This window comes from Urocampus carinirostris, chromosome 14 (genome assembly GCF_059441175.1).
Source record: "Urocampus carinirostris isolate Australia breed hairy pipefish chromosome 14, RoL_Ucar_1.0, whole genome shotgun sequence".
Lineage (NCBI taxonomy): Eukaryota > Metazoa > Chordata > Actinopteri > Syngnathiformes > Syngnathidae > Urocampus > Urocampus carinirostris.
In genome coordinates, this window is record NC_142362.1 from 8,200,739 (window position 1) to 8,222,473 (window position 21,735).

The 21,735-nt window shown below is 39.0% G+C and overlaps 1 protein-coding gene across 2 annotated transcripts; it reads right to left on the bottom strand.

Annotated features, from left to right (window-relative positions):
* Window positions 1-1,495: 1,495 nt before the first annotated feature.
* spopla (speckle type BTB/POZ protein like a) lies at window positions 1,496-21,685 on the bottom strand. Of its 2 annotated transcripts, XM_088353115.1 has the most exons (12): window positions 21,500-21,685; window positions 17,867-17,951; window positions 14,343-14,456; window positions 14,074-14,195; window positions 13,834-13,985; window positions 13,626-13,753; window positions 11,949-12,126; window positions 11,036-11,091; window positions 10,828-10,950; window positions 5,996-6,138; window positions 5,829-5,882; window positions 1,496-3,623 (listed from the first exon to the last, which is right to left on the bottom strand). In XM_088353115.1, exons 3-12 carry the CDS (start codon window positions 14,418-14,420, stop codon window positions 3,479-3,481), a joined length of 1,179 nt encoding a protein of 392 aa, XP_088209241.1. In that variant the 5' UTR covers window positions 14,421-14,456; window positions 17,867-17,951; window positions 21,500-21,685; the 3' UTR covers window positions 1,496-3,478. The 2 variants fall into 2 exon arrangements, with proteins under 2 accessions (XP_088209241.1, XP_088209240.1); XM_088353114.1 differs by lacking the exon at window positions 17,867-17,951.
* Window positions 21,686-21,735: the final 50 nt, after the last annotated feature.

A 21,735-nucleotide genomic window follows, 5' to 3' on the forward strand; every position in this document is an offset into this window, starting at 1 on the left:
CTTTTCTTCCGGCGCCGTCACAAATGGCAGCCACTCCAGCAGCTCCCGTGTTATTTTCGATTGTTCTCGATTGTTCTCAGCTCAGGGATGCTGCTGGAAATGTGAATTTCCCTTCGGGGATGAACAAAGTATCTATCTATCTATCTATCTATCTATATCATAAATGTATTTGTGGATCTGAACAGTACGTGTGTAAATACTTTTGAGAACCATTTCTAAGACCGAAACCACTTTTTTTCCGGTGATGGGTAAATTGACTGTAATAGGTAGCTTCCATTTTCAGTTGCGTGAAGTTCATCCCATTACAATTTACCACTGGGAAACATTACCTTTAATTTATTGCTTGGCCCATCCTAAATGTCCATAGTTGGTACGTAATACTTACACTTTTCATAGTTCCCTGTTAAGGTGTAGCATGCACCTGTCCTCAGGAGCCGTAGTGAGTGAAGATGCTTCATAGGGCAAGGACATACAAACGAATGCCAGCTGCCGTTAATCAGGACGGAAGAAGAAATGCAACGGCAGGGCGTAGCACCCAGAGAGCAGTGGCGCCAACATTTTCAAGTGGACTTGATGAAAAACAGCAACAATTTCAAGCATTTCACCATAAATTCAAGCACTTTTCTATCCCTGAAAATAAAACATTAAAATTCAGTCATTTTAAATTGTTTTTTAAATACATGACCAGCAAAGCCAAAACAGATTCAAAATAGACACATACTAAAATATTGATAAAGTGTGTACCCAAACATCAGAGTATTTAATTATGAGGTCACAAAATATTAACATACTTATAAAAAGCTCAAAATAGGACCTTTTTAAATCATTTATTGTACCTTCCAGCAGCGCTTCAATGGCAGACACACATACAGCATTTTATTTTGCAATCATTTCCTTCTTCGACTCAATTGTTGTCATCGTTTTTCCCTAATGCGGTTGGGACCTGTTATGGGCAGAAAAAGGAAATAAAACAAACAAAATCCCAATAAAATGAAATGTGGTTCCTCACAAACATACCGATTGATTGAACAGCAAGTAATTGCCCCTCCATTTTTTCCTTCTTAAAATGACTTTGCCAAGGAAGACCCGCAACCCCCACTTGAGAAACACTGCCCTAGAAAACAGCCCTTACATTTGCCGAGCGTGGCCGCGGTTTATCACCAAACGGCACCTTGGAACCGCAGTGGAATCCCTTGAACCGTTTCTAAAGCAGGTGAGTCTTTTTCCCCCTCACGCTAACAGGCCTCACATCCGGAGCGCGTCTGAACGAGAACAAAACTCGCGGGAATTGCTGCGTTATCCTTTGTTTTTGACAAGCTGCCTTCGCACAAGATGAAAGGTGAAGTAGGATTTGAGGGCGCTCTTTAGCGGGGGCAGCGGGTGGACTTTCTCCGTGGCTGTCCCTTTTTGAAGACTTCATTAGGCTTTAGCTCATGTGGGGTACATATTTTGGGTGAAGAGGTGATAAAAAACCTTGAAAAAAAACCTCAGGGCCTGTGTGTTGGAAAATGTTTTTAATTGCTCGTCTCAAGTTCCACCCGCTGCTTCCAAACGTACGCAGAGATGTTGCCCACTTATTGTACAAACGCTCCCGCTGTGTTGTCACATCCACTCTACGACGCGCAGAAACAAAAAAAAAAAATAGGACAAGCTCTCATTCGGAACAAAGACTGACATCGCCGGCCCGAGAGATGCGCAGCATCCGACACATTTCTTTATAGACACGATCAGTTCCTTTTTTTTAATTCTGCACCAAATGACAGAAAAGACAGTCATTAAAAAAATAAGTCATCTTGAACACTTTTCCTTAACAATCCATGCATTATTCTTCCCACTTTGACTAAACCACATTGTGATGAGAATATACATTTGCGGGGTTTTCTTTTTCTTCTTCCAGCTGAATTCATAAACTGGTAAACGGTGAGCCTGGTTGAATACATCCTAAATGCTTTCATTGTTTATTATAGACCCTTTCATAGCCTGCATCAGGCGTGACGTCACAGTAGAACCTACTTCGCGCTGGTCAACACACTGAATAAACCAAGCTTTAATTTCTGCTAGTTTGGTGTTAAAATCGCAGAAAATAAAGTGATTGGAAATTGAAGTTATACAGCGTCCCAGCGGACACTCTTGATCAGAGAAAAAGAGATGTGGTAAATGCATTCAAGCGAAGAGATTGGACCGAGGCACTCATCAAAAATGCTTAGTTTAGCAGCTTCATATCAGGTATAATAAATTACACGTGTGATTGTTGCTGTCGGGTCTAAATTACTTGTACAGTATCGGCCAAGTATCTTGGCTTCAGCTGTTGGTGTGTAGCCTTGATGCCTTCAAGAGATGCTACTCCTACATACAAAACAATTAATGCGTTGTTAAATGAATCTAATGTTTGCATGGTGTGCTTGTCCGAGCGTCTGGCATTTAGGCTACATGCTAACAATTAGCTCGAACCAAGAAAAAAAAACAATAAGGACTCAATAGCAACAATTATAAACTTTATCTTTCCTACTATGAAGTGTGCAAATCAGAGCATTTTTGATGAGTACCTCGGTCTAATATTTTTGCTTTAATGCATTTAACCACAACTCTTCTTTCACGAGTGTCTGGCAGGATCCTGTAAAACAATAACGTTATTTTCTCTAATCCTCGCACACAAACATGACAACTAGCAGCTACGACAGCTTTCTTTTCCCGTCTCCTGACCAGCGCAAGTATTGTTTCCAAGCCCCGCCCATCGGATACGTTTCAATGTTTTTACAAAGGGTCTATATAAAGGGCTGACCATTGGAAATCTACAACGAGCATTTGTTTTTCATCCCACACAGACACAACACGGACGTTTTTTTCCCTCCTGTTTGATTCAGCTGTCATTTACATAGAAATGGTGCCATCAATATGGGGCATACGCGTCTTTTTAAAAAGTGTTAAGAACGGACCTCGCACTGGAAGTGTTCATGCTCATAAATGTCTGGTCACGAAACGGGCTAAACATTACAAATATATAATATTTCCCATTTAGTTCAACCTTGTTACGTTCCTATCGAACTCCATATGAAAAAAAAATAATAATACGACAACAGACGGGAGCTAGTGCAACCTGGAGGAGGCCTGGTCTTTGTGACAAGGCAGGCACAGAGTAAAAGGGGAGGAGAAAAACTCCAGAGCGACTCTAGAGCAATGGCAGATATATTAAGGCCATTTTGAAGAATTACAGGAAAATTGAAAAAAAAAAACAAAAAAAAAACAAAAAAAAAAAACTGAAGCAGACGATTGACTTGCAACCCGCCCTGATGACAACAGTCAGGGAAGCAAAGCAAGAGTCCGTTTTGTTTTGTTTTCTTCCGTGCCCCCTCCCCTCTCCAAATCCATTGTGCCGTCCTCCCCCACGCCTGTGAGGAAGGTCCACTCTCGTCTATTTCAAGCGTGTTCCGTTTTGTTGGAATTCCAAAAGAGTGGCGTCCTCGCTTTTCCCGGTCCGTCACGACTGTTTTAGCCGCTTGCGAGGAGGACCGAAGGGGGGGCACTGCGCCGAGGCCAGGGCCCGGAAGGCCTCCGCCACCAAGTGGGGGTGCGACTGGATCATGGACTTCCAGCCCGCCGTCTCCATGATGTCGGTGGCGTGGCTGCGAGCACAAACGGAATCGGTTTTAACGGGCGGACATTAAAAATCGATGAGTGCAAATGACGAGTTGAGATAAGCGGCTTGCGGCTTGAAACCAACTAATGAGCTAACTCATTGCTCAAGTCACAAAGCATCGATGTTAAAGTGCTATGGCCCCTTAAAGCAACAGACTGAAAACCAATAGCGTGTACATTCTTGATCCTCTGAAATGATCAACTAATGTAGTGCAAGTACCCGTGCCTTTCGAGGAGTTGAATCTCATTTTTACACTCCCTTTAGGTGACTGCATGGATTTATTTGATTCTCATAAATGGTAAGGCTCTTTGTTTTTCCTTATTTAAAAAAACTTTATTTCCAAACACATTAATCCATAGCTGTATCGCGGTTTAAATACTGCAGATTTTCATCGTGCATTGTGTTTTGCAGAAGACAACACGCAGCAAATGCTATCACAGGGGCAGGTTGCGGAGGGCCGTGTGCGTGACTGTGATAATCTGGTGTATGCTGTCGCTCAAACAGCTGGGTTGGGCTGGTGCACAAGTCAATAGGTCCACCAAAAATGAACTGCTAAGCTCACCGATAGCTAGTATTTTAAAGCTGCTTAGTTCAATGAAAAAAAAAAAAAAAAATCACCTAGTAAATTGACGTCTGAGAAAAGTCATGAGAACGGAACGAAATGCTGATCATGAGCGGGTGCATCGTGGATTGTTATTGGGTCCAGGAAGAGACAGATAAAGCAAAACTGGGGCAGCGGGTCCAGCCAACTGCTGCGGATAGGCTAAATAACTTTTACAAGACACCCCTGCCGACCTTGTATCTTACAATCGGCAGATCTATCAACCATGAAACGGATGAACCAGAGCTACAAATCAAGGGAAACCGCTATGTTTATGACTATTGTATTTTAAATCATCGCAGATAAATGGTCCACCCAAGTATTCTCGAGGCTAACGTGGAGCTAGCTGGCCGTTCTCTATATGCCTTTCTTACACTGATCGAGAATTTCATTGTAAAATGACAACAAAGCCCATTTCTTTAACTGCAATTCCCTGTTAGGTGTTCTTATTTACAGATCTAAAGTTGTTATTTTTTTGTAGTCATCTATATTATACGTTACGGAGAAAAAATACATGTTTCTACTGTGGGGGTTTTGATTATCAACCCACGCGAAAAATTGAATTACTTTATTCACTCCCTAAAACAAATATTTTTTGCAACAATGCACTTTTCTTAAATACCTTGTTATTTATAATTTTATTATAATTGCTGTGGATAAAACTATGTGCAAAAAGTTTGATTTTAGTAGTTTTAATTGGGCAAAAATAGTGATGGGATAATCAAGCTTTTTAAAACACTTACTATATTCCATTTTTCTCTAGAGTTGGGGGTAACCAACCTTTTTAAGAGAGGTAATTTTTTGTAACCGATTATCTTGAAGGGCTGCTAGCTTGATATGCATTTGTAATTCAACAACTTGTTGTTACTGTGCTATAACCAGGTTGTAATTATAAAAGGCAGAAGATTAAGCTCGTCTTGGTTCATTCATAATATGGAGTATAATCCAATTGAGTACTTCACTTTTAAATCAGGTTTACGCAGGTAAAATATTACAGGTTCTTCATGAAGATTCATTTTCCCACCATTTATTAATAAATGAGTTATCGTTTTCAAGTTAAATGATGAAGCAACATTAGCAATTTGATTACTCCATATTCCTTTGCTTTTCCATTTATGCAGAACAGAAAGAAAATGAATCCCCCCAAAAAAACATTCAATGATTAAGCCATACATCTTTAACACCTGAGCAACTATGAACTGTCTGAACTAAAAAGGTGATATAATTCATTTTTGACCTGAAAGCCAAACCTCGCCATTGTAGGACAAAAACAAAGGATTTGACCTATAATTTAAGTTCTTGTTCGAGCGAGGGAGGTTTTAGTTTCAAGGTGCCGCGAAAGCAGGAGAATCATCATTGGAAAGGCAAAAGTTGTCGTCCCGGAGAAAACGAGAGAAAAGGCTCCATTTGCAGAGTTTCTCCAGCGACGAGTCTATTAATAACTTGGACAGAATGATACGCAGCCCAAAAGCGAAAAGGCAAATAGTGTGCCGTCCGCCGGGGCTAAAACAATGAATTCTAATGCATCTGCGAGGGGCCCAGATAAGCGGGCGTTATTCATCTTGTGTCACATATCAGCTAATTACATACTTGCTATTCCAGTTCTTTCCATCTTTACAGCCCAGCTGTCTGAGGACACTGCACCTATGGCAAGGAGATAAAAAGGTAAGCGTTCGGGGACGGTAAACAGAAATGGCAGCTCAAATTCATCACAGGAGGTTTCCCCCTCCTTCCTCCTTCTTCGTCGAGATACTTGCCTGTTGATAAAATCTATGGCTTGTGCTTTGAGCTGCTCGGCGCTGTGCAAGTCGGCGAGGATGAGGGTGTCGGCCACGTTCTCCACCGAGAGGCTGTTGCACAGGGCTTCTTCGCACATGACTTTTAGACGCTCCAGAGCATACTACCAAAACACCAGAGAGCGTACGGTTAGCCACTGCATGCAAAATTGGAGTCGTCTGGCCGACCACAGCACTCGTGTGAAACGAGAGCATATTTGCCGATTAAATAAGAGGATATGTGACCAAAATAATAAAGGGGGTGACGGAGAAGGTGCCAGAGCATCTTCAAGACGCCGAGAAATGAAGTTATTGCGCTTGATCCAGTATTTACACTTGTTTCAAACTTTTGCTAAGGGCAACATTACCTATCCAGAAATACAATAATACGAGATATATATTGAGATATTACATACTTGCAGAGGCCCCTCCCTACTTCACGCTTTGCTTAATGCTGGTTCACTGCTAGGCAGATTTTGATGTGAATCGTCTTTATTGTCATTGCTAAACATATAGGGCATTATGTTCAGCAGAGAGCGAACGGCAAATGCTATTACGGGGGCAGATTAGTGAGGGCTTTCAGTGTTCTCGTTTGCCAGCGTCCCTGCGTCCTAAACGCATCATTTTTGCTGGGGACGCATTGGGTCAAATCAACGTGCGTCCCCGGGACGCATCGTTTTTGACACCAAATTGTCATTATTACCCGATTACTTTTTTTTTTTAACAAAGATTTACCGCACTCCAAACTTTTCGTCAGGCAGATCCGCCATCCGCCATTGTTGTTTTGGTCTCGCGCCGATCTCGGCAAACGAGATCTCGTTGCTTCGAGATGACGTCATTGTTGTGGCGGTTGTCGAGTAAAGAGAAGTATGCCTCCGAAAAAACAGTTGGTATTAGGTGCAAATCAACAAAAAAATCGGTCATTTCTTCAGTGTCGGTAATAAGTCGAAACATAACAAAGAAAGTGGTAACAACGGCAATAATTCCGGCACGAAAAATTCTTCAGAAGACAACGAAGCCAAGGAAAACACGTGTGTTGAAGCGAACGATTCGACGAAAGAAAATAAACAAAAGAATACTCCGAGCAAGAAAAGGACTTTTCTGCCAAAATGGACTAAATTTTACTCCTGGTTACGCTATGAGGAGGATGATAATGGATTGGACTTTAAGAAGGCATTACAACTATGGCGGGACAGCAAACCACGAAGAATATATGAACTGAAAAATTTGAAGTGATAACTGCTTTGTATTACCAATTAACTGTGATGATTAAACCTGCATGAATATATAAATATTTCAGCAATGTTATTTTGTATAGTGTACAATATTGTGAACTGAAAAATCTGAAGTGATAACTGCTTTGTATTACCAATTAACTGTGATGATTAAAACTGAATGAAAATATAGATTAATATAATTATTTCAGCAATAATATTTTGTATAATGTACATATTGTTGTGAACTGAAAAATCTTGAAGTGATAACTGATTTGTGTTACCAATAAACTGTGATGATTAAAACTGAATGAATATATAGAATTATATATTTGTCGCCGATTTACAATTTCAACCCCGATAACACTAAATTTTGGGGACCCATAGATCTCTGTTGGGACCCATAGATTTTTGAGCATGCGAGTCCCTGGAACACATCACTTTTCAGAGGTAAAATCAACACTGGGCTTTGTGTGTTAGGTGGACATGGCAGTGTGCGCGACTGTGATAGGCGAGTGTATGCTGTCAGTCAAACTGGGGGACGAGTGCACAAGTCAATGTGGCCACCAAAACAATGGAAACAGCAAGCTTTTAGTGGCTCGTTAAATAAAAAAGAAATCCTAGATTAAACCTGACCGTGCGGAAAGTCAGGAGAGTGCAAAGAAATGGTGATCACCAACAGAAGCTCTGTGGATTATTATCGGATTCGAGAAACGACTTAGGGACTTTTATGAAGGTGGAACGCTACTTGGCGGATTTTCACGTTTAGCGAGGGCTTCTCGTCACCATTAACAGCAATAACCGAGGGGATCATAGCATGTCACGATGTATAGAGGGTAAAGCTGCAATTATTGGAGGTAATTCAATTACTGTGTTTATTCGTGTATAACATGCAATGCTCTTACACCTCAAGTAGAACTCAAAGTTTGGGTCCACGTTAAACTGGACAAAAGGTTAGTATATTTCCGCATTTGTGCAATAATTGATCAGTTAAAAATATCGCTGATTACAAGAGCAAAACACTGGGTGCAACGGGAATCAAACCTGGTTTGCTGCGAGAGCGCTGAATCTTAACCACAGACCACCAATGATATGGGTGACATACAATAAAGCATTTGGTTTTATCTCATCACACTATTTCTATTCACGGTACCAGAGACAATTGTTACAGAATGGAAAAAACACTAAGTCGTCCTTAAAGCTATAAATAAATGCAAAAAAAGGCACGACGAGGGATACAAGTCTTTGGTGTACCTGTTGATGAATCTGACTTTGAAAGACATTAAGTGAATACATTGTAAATTAGAGTTTACGTTATCAATAACTGATTTTAATCATGGCCACAGGTATTCAACGTTTTTCACTTACAACGCTTAGTTTGACCAAAATTTGATACGGATTGTTAATCAAAAATGAAGGGGTGCGCGTTATACATGAATAAATATGGTAATTTGTCATTTGAAAACTAAAAAGGTTGCAGGAATATGGGTAGCAATTATAAATTATAAGTTGTTTTTTAATAATGGTTAAAAAAAAAAATTGTGGTATTTAGCGCTGATCTACAATAATGGATCAACTCTAGATATACGGTGTAATGAACGTTGAGCACAAGATGGCGTGTTTCTTAAATTGACTTCAACCAGGGGTCTCTAACGTGAAGCCGGCGGGCACCAGGTTGCCCAATGCCCCCTAATGATCGCTGGGGGTAGACGCGGACCTCTTCTAAAAAAAAAATAGCTCACCAGTGCTTGGTCAATATGATTTTCAAGGTAATGTATTTTTTGGCAGGAGAATCTATTTAACTCTACTTCCAATTATTAATCTTGTAATAATCCAGTAACAACATAGTTATAAAATGACAAGTTGTTTTTTTCGAAAGAGATATCAAACTGGGTGCCCTTTGCGATAATTAGTCTAAGCTTGAAAAAGGTTGGAGAACCCCGTGATTTAATATTGTAAAAAAGATCTCTAGTCTAGCTAATCATTTTTGATGGATATAGAATGACATGCTGGACACAGTATATGAAAAATACTATGATTAAAGTAGTTGAGGAATTTTAATTCTAAAATATGATTTTGTCTTGTTAACTGAAAAAAACAAGAATACAGAAATTCCTGGCAACAACGAGGTTCACCTTTCATGGTCTCTCTGTTTTACGGATTTTCAACATCCTGATTGGTTAATACGTCGCCAAGAGGGAAGAGTATTGGTTAAAAATGTTTGCGAGTAGAAAGCACTTTATTTGATGAACAAATGAGAAAGGGTTTGCTTTTTAAATTCCATGTTTAATAGAATTTTTAATTGTATAATAACTAAAAAAATTATAAAGTTTCTAGTTTACGGATTTAATTTATTAAAGGATTGTTTTGGAACGAAATCTGTGGTAACCACAAAACAGTGACACCTTGTTTAATTTGTACAATTCTGACCAGTCTGTAACAAATGCATTGCAGAGAAAATGAAAATATAATATCTAGCATGGGGCAGCACGGCGGCGCAGTGGTTAGCGCTTGGGCGGCACAGTTCATGTCATGGGAACCTGTCGTGGGTTCAAATCCAGCTCCAGACTTCCTGTGCGGAGTTTGTATGTTCTCCCCGTGCTTGCGTGGGTTTCCTCCGGGCACTCCGGTTTCCTCCCACGTTCCAAAAACATGCATTTCAGGTGAATTGGTCGGTCCAAATTGTCCATAGGTGTGAATGAGCGAATGAGTTGTCTGTCCGTGTGTGCCCTGCGATTGGCTGGCAACCAGTTCAGGGTGTCCCCTGCCCACTGCCCGGAGATGGCTGGGATGGGCTCCAGCCCCCCGCGACCCTAATGAGGATAAGCGGTACGGCTAATGAGATAATGAGAATATCTAGCATATCTTACTTTATATTTTCTCAACTGCTCAAGAAATGCATTCTATAAACCTGATCACTCAAAACCAATTTTAAAACCATCTAGCATTAAACTTTAAATCCTTTAACACACACTTTACTGCAAAGAGTAAGTTGTGCGTGATATAAATTTTAGGCCTCGTTACCCTGCACTATCTACAAAATGTGGAAAAAAAAGACTCATTGGGGCTGAACTAAGAAGTATTTTAAGGAACAATTCAATGTTTTTGCTCATATATCACAATTTATATTAATTTTCACAGCTTAAGACGAGTAGAAATCAATGAAATAGATATATATTTGGTTAAGAAATTGTTTCTTCTCCTTTCCCCAATTGATAGAAAATAAAAAAAAATCTGATCTGCACATTGACAATGAAACAAAACTGTACCAACTGAATATACTGCATCATTGCAAGCTTGGCGTGTATTTAAACTCGCATAAAAACAGGACAATGAATTAAAAACTGAAGAAAAAGTGAGACTTAACACATTGCCCTCCGAAAGGGATCAACATTTCATCAGAGGCCTTTTTACAGAATTTTCATCTTGTCTTTGGATAAACACTACAGCATTGTGTTGTTTTGAGAAGCCCTCGTCTAGGGCTCAGCCCACATCCCGTTGCCAACTGCAGCTAATGAAAGTGAAAATGGCATAAAAATAACCGACAGATGACAGATTCAGTCTTGCAAGTTTGGAAGCGCGAATTATTTTTGCGCTTACTTTGTCTGCAGCTGCCAGCAGGTTGTCTGCCATCTTCTCCAAGTTTGGGGCCTTCCCTGTGTAGATGAAGCCCATCATTTCCTTGAAGACGTCAGGGTCCACGTCGCTTATGTCGACGCGGTTCTTGTGAGGAGGGGGGCGAGAAAGGACTTTGTCAGAGCGTCCAATAAAAATAACATTCTAAATACAGTAATGAGTCTCTTTCTACCTTTTTACTCTCTTCCATTTCGTGCTCAAACATCGCATTGAAGACGGGCGACCTTGCTGTGAGAAACACGGGTAGACAAGTGATAAATAGCACAGCAGTCGACACACGCACTCACACACAAAAAAATTAAACTTTTCACGCTCTTTAATGTGTTAAATCAGAACTATCGTCAGCTTTTCCCTCTCCCGTCTGACCACAGCTGTTACCGGCGCTGTGTCGAATCGTCTTCCAGGCTTTTAGGAGTCCTGGATTGCGCTCGCTGGGGTCAGGCGGGATCGTGGGGTGGATTAGCAACCCTTTGCAGAAGCAGGTCGCTGAAAACCTGCCAGGAAGTAGCGACCCCAGCTAACCTTTCAAGGTGCTTACGGCTCTGTGAGGAAGGCCATTGGTAAGAGGCATTACATGTCTCACAGAGGCCATTTTCAACACTTCTCTGTCACGGGTGCTTGTTAAATGCTCTCGTATCGACGTTTACAACGCGGGGATAAATCACGCCTCCCTAATGGATTTGTAGGGAGGCTGCATGTTTGTCTCTAGGTACGGCAATTACAAAGAGCAGCTCGCCTGATGTGAAGTTTCCATTAAAAAATGCTGGTTTTACAGTATTTCACAAAAGTGAGTACACCCCTGACATTTCTGCAGAGATTTGATTATTAATTGTCACAATAAAATAAGCCTGTGTAAAGCTTATATAGCAGTGTCAACACCAGGGGGAAAATAAATCTGAACTGCTATATAAGCTTTACACAAACAACTTCTCACTGTGCCAAAGTGATGTTTCTTAAATTCTGAGCAATTAAAGACTACTGAAATCATTGCAGAAATGTGAGGGGTGCACTCACTTTTGTGACATACAATTTTTACGATTAAGAATGAAAAGTAACAGGAAAGTTACCAAAAGCGTCTTTCATACCTGCCAGAATGGATTTGTGGGCTTTGAACTCCTGCCCCCCCACATAGAGGCTGCAGTCTGTGAAGCGTGAACACTCCCAAAGGTTCCCCAGGTCATCGGACAGCTGACACTCTGGTACCTTCAGCATGTTCATGTTGGACTGGCCGGAAATGTTCACAGAGTCCTGGACGACGCTGACCTGCCCACGAGACAAGACATCGCAATGAGGAACCAGATTTTGGTTGAGGTCATCTTTTAGGTCGTTTTCCAAAGTGTAGAATCCAAAATGTATCATATTTTTGTTTTTGCCAAGATATCAAGTTATTAAAATCCAGGTTGCTAATTTTAATTTTTATAATAAGAGGTAACGGAATAGAATAGTCTTTATTGTCACTTACAACAATATACTAAACATTGTTTGCAAACTTGGCACTTCAAGATAATCAATAAAATCAAGTAACTAAGACCAAATAGAAAAAATGTTATCAAAGAATTTAAGGATTAATAGGCAAAAGTATTCAAAAGTAGTGCTTGCAGACTGGCCTAAGTTGTATGTGCAAATTATTCTGTAATGCAGCGCATCGTAGCAATAGTGCAATGAAAAGTAGTGCAATTGCATTTCGCACATATACAGCCCGTGGATAAAGGCTTAAGAGAAAATCTGTCAGTATGCAGATATTGGGGAAAGGAAAAGTAGCGATATCGCATTTAGAAAATATACAAACAAGTATAGCCCATGGATAGAAAGTTGAGAGAAAAACTGCCAGTGTGTAGATATTAGTGCAAAGAAGAGTAGTGAAATAGAATTTAGCACATATAAAAACGCATATAGCCCCTGGAGAGAAGGTTAAGAGAAGCGCGGTCAGTTTGGAGGCATTGCAAAATATCGAACCTTCAGGTTATCAGCATGACTAGAACTGTCACAAAAGAATGGCAGTCCTCTTATGACTGTTAATCAGCGATATTGTATTTATGGGAAGGATAAACAGTGGAGAAGAAAACCTGACAATATCAAAAGGACTGAAAATTTAGAATCCGTACGCTAAACTTAGATTCTAATTGTATTATTCCCAAGATGTCCTAAAGCTTTAGAGATATTATCAAAATAAGTCATGCGCAGGGAATAAGAGTATTAGTGGCTGACGGACAAATCCACTGACAATTAGAATCAGCCTATTATGACACCTCAAGCATTGGCTGCAAAACAATCAGCCAAAGGACTGATTTTTTTTACATTGCATCTTAATGGAAAAACAAAGAAAACCAAAGATGCAGACAAAGTGCTTTCACAATTACCTTTGAGCAGGAATTTAGCGTATAATTAGAAGCTACGTACATAACTCGGCGCCAAGCACCCGTGCAAGTATCCAACACCACTGTTTGGTTGTTTTAATAGATTTAAAACCGGAAGTTTTTATTGTTTTTCTTTAACGTGTGTAGTAAATATTAGCATCTTAATCCAACCTTAAAAATCAAAAGACAGAACACATGTTATAACATTTATCGTGTCGCTGATGCCTTGACCCACCCCCCTCTTTCATGTTCCAAAGTATTTTTAAAATGGTAAAAATAATAACCTCCTATGAAGTGTGTTGGAACAGTGAAGCGGACTTGACTCCCTCATAAACAACAAACTACTTCTTTTCTAAAGCTGCAAAGGAATATGTGAAGTTGCAAGTGAAAATAACCCAAACTTACCTCACAGAAAAGGGTAAGTTTGTCATCAGGCAGAAGACCGTTGGCTTCATCCAGGAGGAAATCTCGCCTGATAAACTTTTTAAAGCCCCAGTCTTTGCCTTGGACGAACCTGTAGGCTCTTTGGCTTTCTGAAACAAAGAAAAAGGCAGTTTTAAGACAGTTTTATAATGTTTCCAAGTTGCTGTGGAGCTCATGCCCGGTGGCTTACCCATTGCTTTTGTCTCCTCTCGCTTAGCGTTCAACAAAGAAAATTTGAATTTTGCTCGGACTTCACTTTTGGGACAACTAACGAGAAGTAAATATAATGACAGATAATCTTTGCTTTCATCGTCAAGCCCTTTTGGGTTGACTCGCAGACACCTGGCAGGGAACAAAATTATCAATTACCAAACGTATAAAATTGAATGGGTTTACAAAAACATGTGATGGGTTTCAATGAGTCACTGACCACTTCATCTTGTCATTGGGGCCAGATGAGAAGGTTGAACTTTTTAGCACCTCTCCCATTTCTTCTCTGCAAAAGCTAAAGTTGTTTATGGTCCACATGTAGGAAAATTTGACAACCTTGACCTTGGCACCGAAAGGGAAAAAAACAAATGATGAGTGTTTGGTAAGCATAAATGATTCCGCAATGATAAAATGTGGGATCAGCTAGCAGCTATCAGACAGTGATGACTTGGCTTTTGTAAGAAGAATTGAGGTGCCGATTACTCAAACCTGTGTGTAACACCAGCTCTCCGCCACAGGTCCACTTGACATCTCCCCAGGAGGAGGGGGGGTGGGAACCCGTGACATCACCACTTTGGAGGGTGCACTCGTGTCACTAAAGCACTGGACAAAGCAAATATTTTGATATGCATTTGCGGCCATCTTACAATCCTTGAATTAATCTAATATGGTTGATGTAAAACCTTTCATAAGTAACCTCGAAAAATAATACAGTTTTTACCCGTTTATTCTACAGTCATTCAAAATCAAGTATTTGTACCAAAACTTCTAAAGTTTAACCAAGATACAGCGAATAAAAAGACTACTTTGCAAAACAAACATTGCGTATCAAGGCAGTAACTGCGATACACGAACATTCAAAGTGCACACCGGATAGTTTAACGAAATAGAGTGACTCGCCTTAGTAAGATTCAAGTAACGTTCACGCCAACAGTTTTAAACGCATACGTATATTTCGCTATAAAAAGAAAGCTTGAGCCTGACCACCGAATGTATTTCACAAAATGCAAATCACATTTGTTTCATTTTCTGTTCTTCGGCTGCTAATGAACCAGTTCTTCGTTTAAAGTTACAAAAAATGTTCACTTGATTTTGATTTATCATCTATATGCCTGTCTCTAAATAATAGACAGAAGCTTAAAGAGCAGCACGATTAACCAAAATTAAATGATATTGCGATGGGTAGTGCTTTTTCAAGGATTTTCAAAGATAGTTCCATGTTCGATAATTATAGAGTTTTTGGCCAACCAGAATTGTCACCATTCGGGTTTTAACGTCGCCAGCCAATCAGAGGCAAATCTTAAAGACACTAGCCAATAAAGGCGAGGCAAAGTTTGTAGGCAAGATTTGCAATGTGTGGGCGACTGTGATAGGCAGGGGCATGCTGTCAGTAAAACAGCCGGAGTAGGCGTGCCCACAATTGGCCACCAAAACAAACGTCTGTGTTACGCTACAGCTGGTAGCCTTAGCGGCTTGTTACATTGAAAGAAAAAACTTGATTAAATCGGTCTTTGAGCAAAGTCAAAAGAGTGCAAAGGAATGGTGATCACTAGCGAGTGCTCCGTGGATTGTTATCGCGTCTGAATGAGGTGTCATTGTAAGAGAAGGCAACAGCGAGGCAGATCTGGCCTACTGCCGCAGTCAACAACTCTCTTGAGACACTCCTGCGGATGCTTTATTTCACCAATTTCAGATCTATCACCCATGAAACAGATGACGTGTAGCTACAACTCATGTGAACCTGCTATATGTGTGACTTTTGTGTTGTAATCATCGCAGAAACCTGGCTGAAGTCGCGGTCACCCGATGCAAGCGTGCGACTAGCCTTTTGGTCTCCAAATCGCTTTCTTACTCTCTAAGAAGCCCTCCAATTTAGTAACAAATTTGTATTACGACAATAAAGACCATTTATTCAAATGCAATTCTGGTTTGAGTTGTAGATGTATAGTTGTTGTTTTGTTACAGTCGTACACTCAGCCGTTAAGGACATCATCTCAAGTTTACATGCCACTTGGTTTAAGTTCTCACAGAATGAAAACTAGCACAGAAAATGCACTTTTCTTTTAAAACCGAAAACCGCATCAAAGATGCGATACAGGTCTGAAAGATTGCAATTAGATTTTTTTCCAAAATTGTGCAGCCCTAGCGGCTTATTTATGCATTTGTCTTTACTGACCAACAGGGGCTGATTCCATTTTGATGTAATTCTTGTATAAATTCGGAGTATGTGCAATAAAAGAGGTATTTTTCATTTAAACTATTTTTCCTATGTTTATTATAATTTGCCATCTAAATGGATCAACTTCATTCAAATTTTTTACAAAAAAATAATAAAGAATTGTCAAATTGTTTGCCTCATTATTTCAATAGTTGGTGACTAGTCAACTATTAAAATAGTCGATAGTTGCAGCCCTACTTTTCAACAAAACCAATGTCTAGAAATGTTAATGCTATTCCTCTGACATGACAAGGCTTCAGAGTCCGATTTAAGTCAAAGATTTAAAATGGACAACATTTACATTTTGCACTTCATTGAAAATTAAGTGTTTTTTTTATTTAGGGGGATGGACACCACCAGGCAGTACTTGCCCAAGACACACCACAGGAAATGGTGCCCATATAGCCCTATTGGTTAAGAGATATGTGCCGTTAAAACAGCTTCCAGTTGCTCACCTTTTCACAGCGTTCGTTTCCAGTTCACTTTTTAAAGTCGGCATGTTTTGTCGTCTAGTAGTGCCTCTAAGATATTCTTTTCTTTGAAAACAGCGACAGTCTATTCGTAAATTAGGCAGATGCAGTTATTTTGAATTTTATTGAAAAAACTCAAATTTCCACTTGTCATCACAGTTTTTCTTTTAAAGTCGTGGTGTCAGATATTGGGTGGTGTAAGATTCTAACAGAAGGCCAAGGGGTGAGTGGCCAAATGGCTACTGCCATCATCTAGTGAAATGGTCCAAAAAATATGTATAATTGATTTTGTTCTGCTGTCAAAATATCTGGAATAATTAATCATATGACAGACGCTGAAGGCCAGTAAACATTTGTTCACAGGCCATAACTGGCCTCCGGGACAGATTTTCGACATGTCGGTGCTAAAGTTATCTGATTAATATGATAGGTCGTTACTGATATTATCAGGCATGTCAATCATATCACGTTACTTTCGTATACCGTCCAAACGTACTCAGCGTGTTTTTCTCCATTTTAAATTGCCTTTCAGCATGACATTTATGTTTTTGGTGTTTAATTTTATCAAATAAATGTCCCCAAAAATGAAAATTGTACTCAGGGTAAACCTTATATATAGCTTTTTCTTCTTAATAATACACTTTTTGGCTGGTGCGACTTACACTTCAGTGAGACTTTTGGTAAAATATGGAACCACAATTTAACTTCTGTCCCTTTTATAGATTAAATACATTTTATTTTAAGCCCCTTAGGAATTCTCCTAGATAATTACATCCGCCTTAAAACTCTTCTCTTCATCAGTTATATACAGACTTGGAAATGTGACATTTTTGTCAAATTAAAAATCATAAACTTCTCACCTAAAACCGATACATGCCTCAAGAGACATTACAAATGACAAAGCACCTGTAACATCGCTTTTATATTATTTCATATAAAGTTTGGAACCATAAAGCGATTACTTTATGTTAAACTATTCTAAAACTAAATAACACCATAGAATCACAATTGGAAAGTTATTTGGATGATCTCGCTTCATGGCGCAAAGACCATGTAATCTTGAAGGGATTGTTTGTTTAAGAGTATAATTTACGACTCCTACTGGAATGATACCTTTATACCCCTCACAGAACAGATCCAACAGGTTGGCTGACATTGTATGCAGCACACCATCCAATGTTGTGGTAATAATAGCAACAACCAGAACAGGTCAGTGAATGCAAATACAACTTTGACAGTTAAAACGGGTGGTACACTGTGCAAGACAAGGACAATATTCACCCTAACATTTGAACCAAACCTTTAATTATGAAGTAGAAGCTCACCTCTTTATCAGTTTATAGTATTTCAAAGGTTGTTTACGCCTAGTTTTTCACAGGATACTTCATGCCCCCAACTTTTTGTTCCAACCTACAACGAGAGTAGACGACTTGGAAATCACCTACTGAGCTTTGACGTCAATTATTACCAGTTTGAAGTGTCACTAGGGAAAACCACCTTCCTAAAAATACATGTTGTGAAACCAGTAGTTATCTAAAACGTCAGGCTCTGTCTTGTTCAGTCTCAGGTACACTGCAGAGTCAAGCATTGTGTCATAATAGAGGTAACCAAACCCAACAAATTGGGTAAAAAGTAAAACACCAACCTGTGTGGGTTTGGACAAGGCACAAATGTTTTAGATTCCAAATACTTTAATTGACTTACTATGCAATCAACTGATGCTACAGTCTTCAGTGTATGAATGTAGAGGTGTTTTGCCAAAATATGAAATGTACTCGATGATCAACTGCAAATTAAATTCCATGTACTGTATATCAGATAACATAACATCAGGTGTCAAAGTCGTTTTCAATCAATGCTGTTCCACGCATCGAAATCCAGATAAATAACAACTCAAAGACCTGTCTAAAAACCTTATATATACAATAAGATAACACCAGTACACAATCCCCCACATCAAACTGTTTTTTTTTTAAATACAAATAAATTGGTAGCAATTTAATCCTCCTGTAAATCCTGATTTCTTGCAAATGCCGTTTGTCATGGGGAAAAGATGTATCTGCATGTTTAGTCTTTGTTATTAATAGCGTTTTTACATCGTAAACATTGCATTATTGAGAAGGGATATATGACTCTCTCAAACAACAACAATGTTCAACTCTCGAGTAATCCTCAAAAAAAAAAATACAAGCTTTATAATGATACCAACAATACATACAATTATCTTACCCAACACCCCATAGAAATGTTTATTTAAGGTTTTTATTCCATTTACAAGCAACCTTGGTTGATTTACTGAATCTAGCTGCTTCTCATACCAGACTTGATCATTTTTAAGGCCTTCAAAGTTTAGCTTCAACCAAAAGTCTTGAACTTAAAATGAAGACTATACAGAAAATGTATCAGGTAATATTGAAATATTAACATTATATCGTAATATTTCCGTGCTGGTATTTTGGTAGTATTTCATGTAGGCGCCTGGCATGACTGTTGCCTCTACCAATGTGTGAGTGTGTGTGTGTGTAAATGGGTGGGTGTGAAGCACATTGTAAAGCACTTTGGAAGGTTTTCAATGACTCGAAAAGCGCGATATAAATGCAGACCATTTGCCATTACTATTTACCTTTATATTAGATAGATACTTTATTCATCCCCGAAGGGAAATTCACATTTCCAGCAGCATCCTTGAGCTGAGAACGATACAATAATAAAGCAAAAATAATACAATATACAAATACCCAGTGTGACGTGCAAATGCCCACTGTAGCGTGTTAGATTGTAATATTTCTGTAGCATTTCTATCATAATATTTCTGTCGTAGTACAGTATTTTTGTACTCTAGTGTACTAGCACTTTAGTGGTATTTTTGTAGTATTTCTGTAGATTTTTTGGGAATTATTTCCATTGTAGTACGTTCTTTGTAGTATTTTTGTAATATTTCTTTAGTTGTATTTTGGAGTGTTCGTGTTGTAATGTTTCTGTAGTAGTATTTTGTATTGTAGTAACACTGTAGATGTTTGAAGTACGTCTATTGAAGTTTTTCTTTATTTAATGAAAGCAAAATAATAGATTAGGTCTCCATTTTTTAGCACTAAATTTTATATGGATATATATGTTTGGCAATTTTGTAGTAGTTTTGTTGTAATATATCCGTGGTGGTATTTTAGTAGTATTTCAGGTAGGCGCCTTGCATGGCTATCACGGTTATCAGTGTGTGAGTGTGAATGGGTGAGCGTGAAGCACATTGTAAAGTACTTTGGGAGGTTTTCAGTCACTTGAAAAGCTCTATATAAATGCAGACCGTTTACCATTACCATTTAACATTCTGTCATAATATTTTTGTAGTATTTCTGATATTGTAATTTTGTATTCTAGTATACAAAGGTGGTATTTTTGTAGTATTTCTGGAGAATGTATATGAATTATTTCCATGGTAGTATTTTCATGGTAGTATTTTTGTAGTTGTATTTTGAAGTGTTTGAGTCGTAACGTTTCTGTAGTAGTAATTTTGAAGTATTTCTATTGGTGTTTTTCCTTTCAGAATGGAAGCAAAATAGAGTATTAGGTCTTAGTACGAAATTTAAAATTGTTGCAGTAATTTTTGTAGGAGATCATTTGGGCGGCAGTAGCTCAGGAGGTAGAGCGCTCGTTTAGGGATCAAGGGATCCCAGTTCGAATCCCGGCTCGTCCGTGTTACATGTCGAAGTGTCCTTGGGTAAGACACTGAACCCCTAATACCCCCAATAAGCAGGTTAGCGTCTTACATGGCTGCAATACAAGACCGCTATTGGGAAATATGGAGCACATTGTAAAGCACTTTGGGAAGTCATTGACTTGAAAAGCGCTATATAAAAAGCAGATCATTTCATTTCATCATTTCTTTCTCATGCCAGGAGGCTCGTTAACTCCACCCGGGGGATATTACCGAATCTTACTGCAATATGTATTCTGTGTAGCACTATTTAGTTACTCTATATAACACGCTACAGTGGGCATTTGCACGTCACACTGGGTATTTGTATATTGTATTCTTTTGGCTTTATTATTGTACTGTTCTCAGCTCAGGGATGCTGCTGGAAATGTGAATTTCCCTCCGGGGATGAATTAAAGTATCTATCTATCTATCTATCTATCTATCTAAAAGCCCACATTAAACCACACCCCCACATATTACCCTATTTTTATTACAGTGTGTATTTTATGTAGCACTATTTGGATACTCTATATCAACACGTTACATTAGGTATTTATGTATTATATTCCTTTTACTTTATTATTGTTTTATTTTCAACACAAGGATACTGCTGGAAGTGTGAATTTCCCTACGAGGATGAATAAAGTATCTATCTATATATCTAGTAGTTCTATAATAGTATTTTTTTTTTGTTCTGACACTTATTAAAGATTCTTAAACTTAAAATGAACAATATACAAAACATGTATCAGGTAGTATTCTAACACTAACGCCCTTAAAAAACGACGGTTCGCTTAGGAGTAAAAACATGACATTAATTCGATGTACTGGTATTAAAAAAACAGCCATACACTCTTAGCTTTCGTCCAAATTGAGATTTAAACTCTCCCTAGCGAAGACAAATGTTGCATTCTGTATGCTAACGAACGCAAACGCAGCTAACAACAATCAGCTAGCTTGACTCAAACATTCAACGAGTAATTTATTTTTACTTCAACGCGCTCACGTTACATATCAATATCGTTGTCGCACCGCAAACTAAATAAAGAACCGTATATTAATAAAACTTATATTATTTGTATCTAGTATATAAAAAGGGTGGCCTATGTAGCTCTTTTGACAAGACGCTAGCTTAGCAAGCTAACATAAACCCTCACGTTTCAATATGCTGTTAGGAAAACAACGGTGGCTAACTAGCAGCTAGCCGAAGCTAATATATGGATCGGCTGCCAAAAAAGTTGGAAAATCCATCGTGGCGGCGTACCTTTCAATTTCATACTTTCGTATGTATCGGGTGAGATGTGTCGCTTAGTGCCACGGGAGCTCCTGTCACCATCCGTCACTTTAAACTCTTGTTTTTCAGTAGGACTCTTCGCCAGCTTTCTTTGTCTAATTTATATCTAGGCTAGCTTACTGTGTCTGCCCTATCCGGGTTGTTAGCTTAGCTTGCTTAGCTAGGCGCCGCCTACTGCGCACGCGCGGATTCGAAGCCTCGCAAAC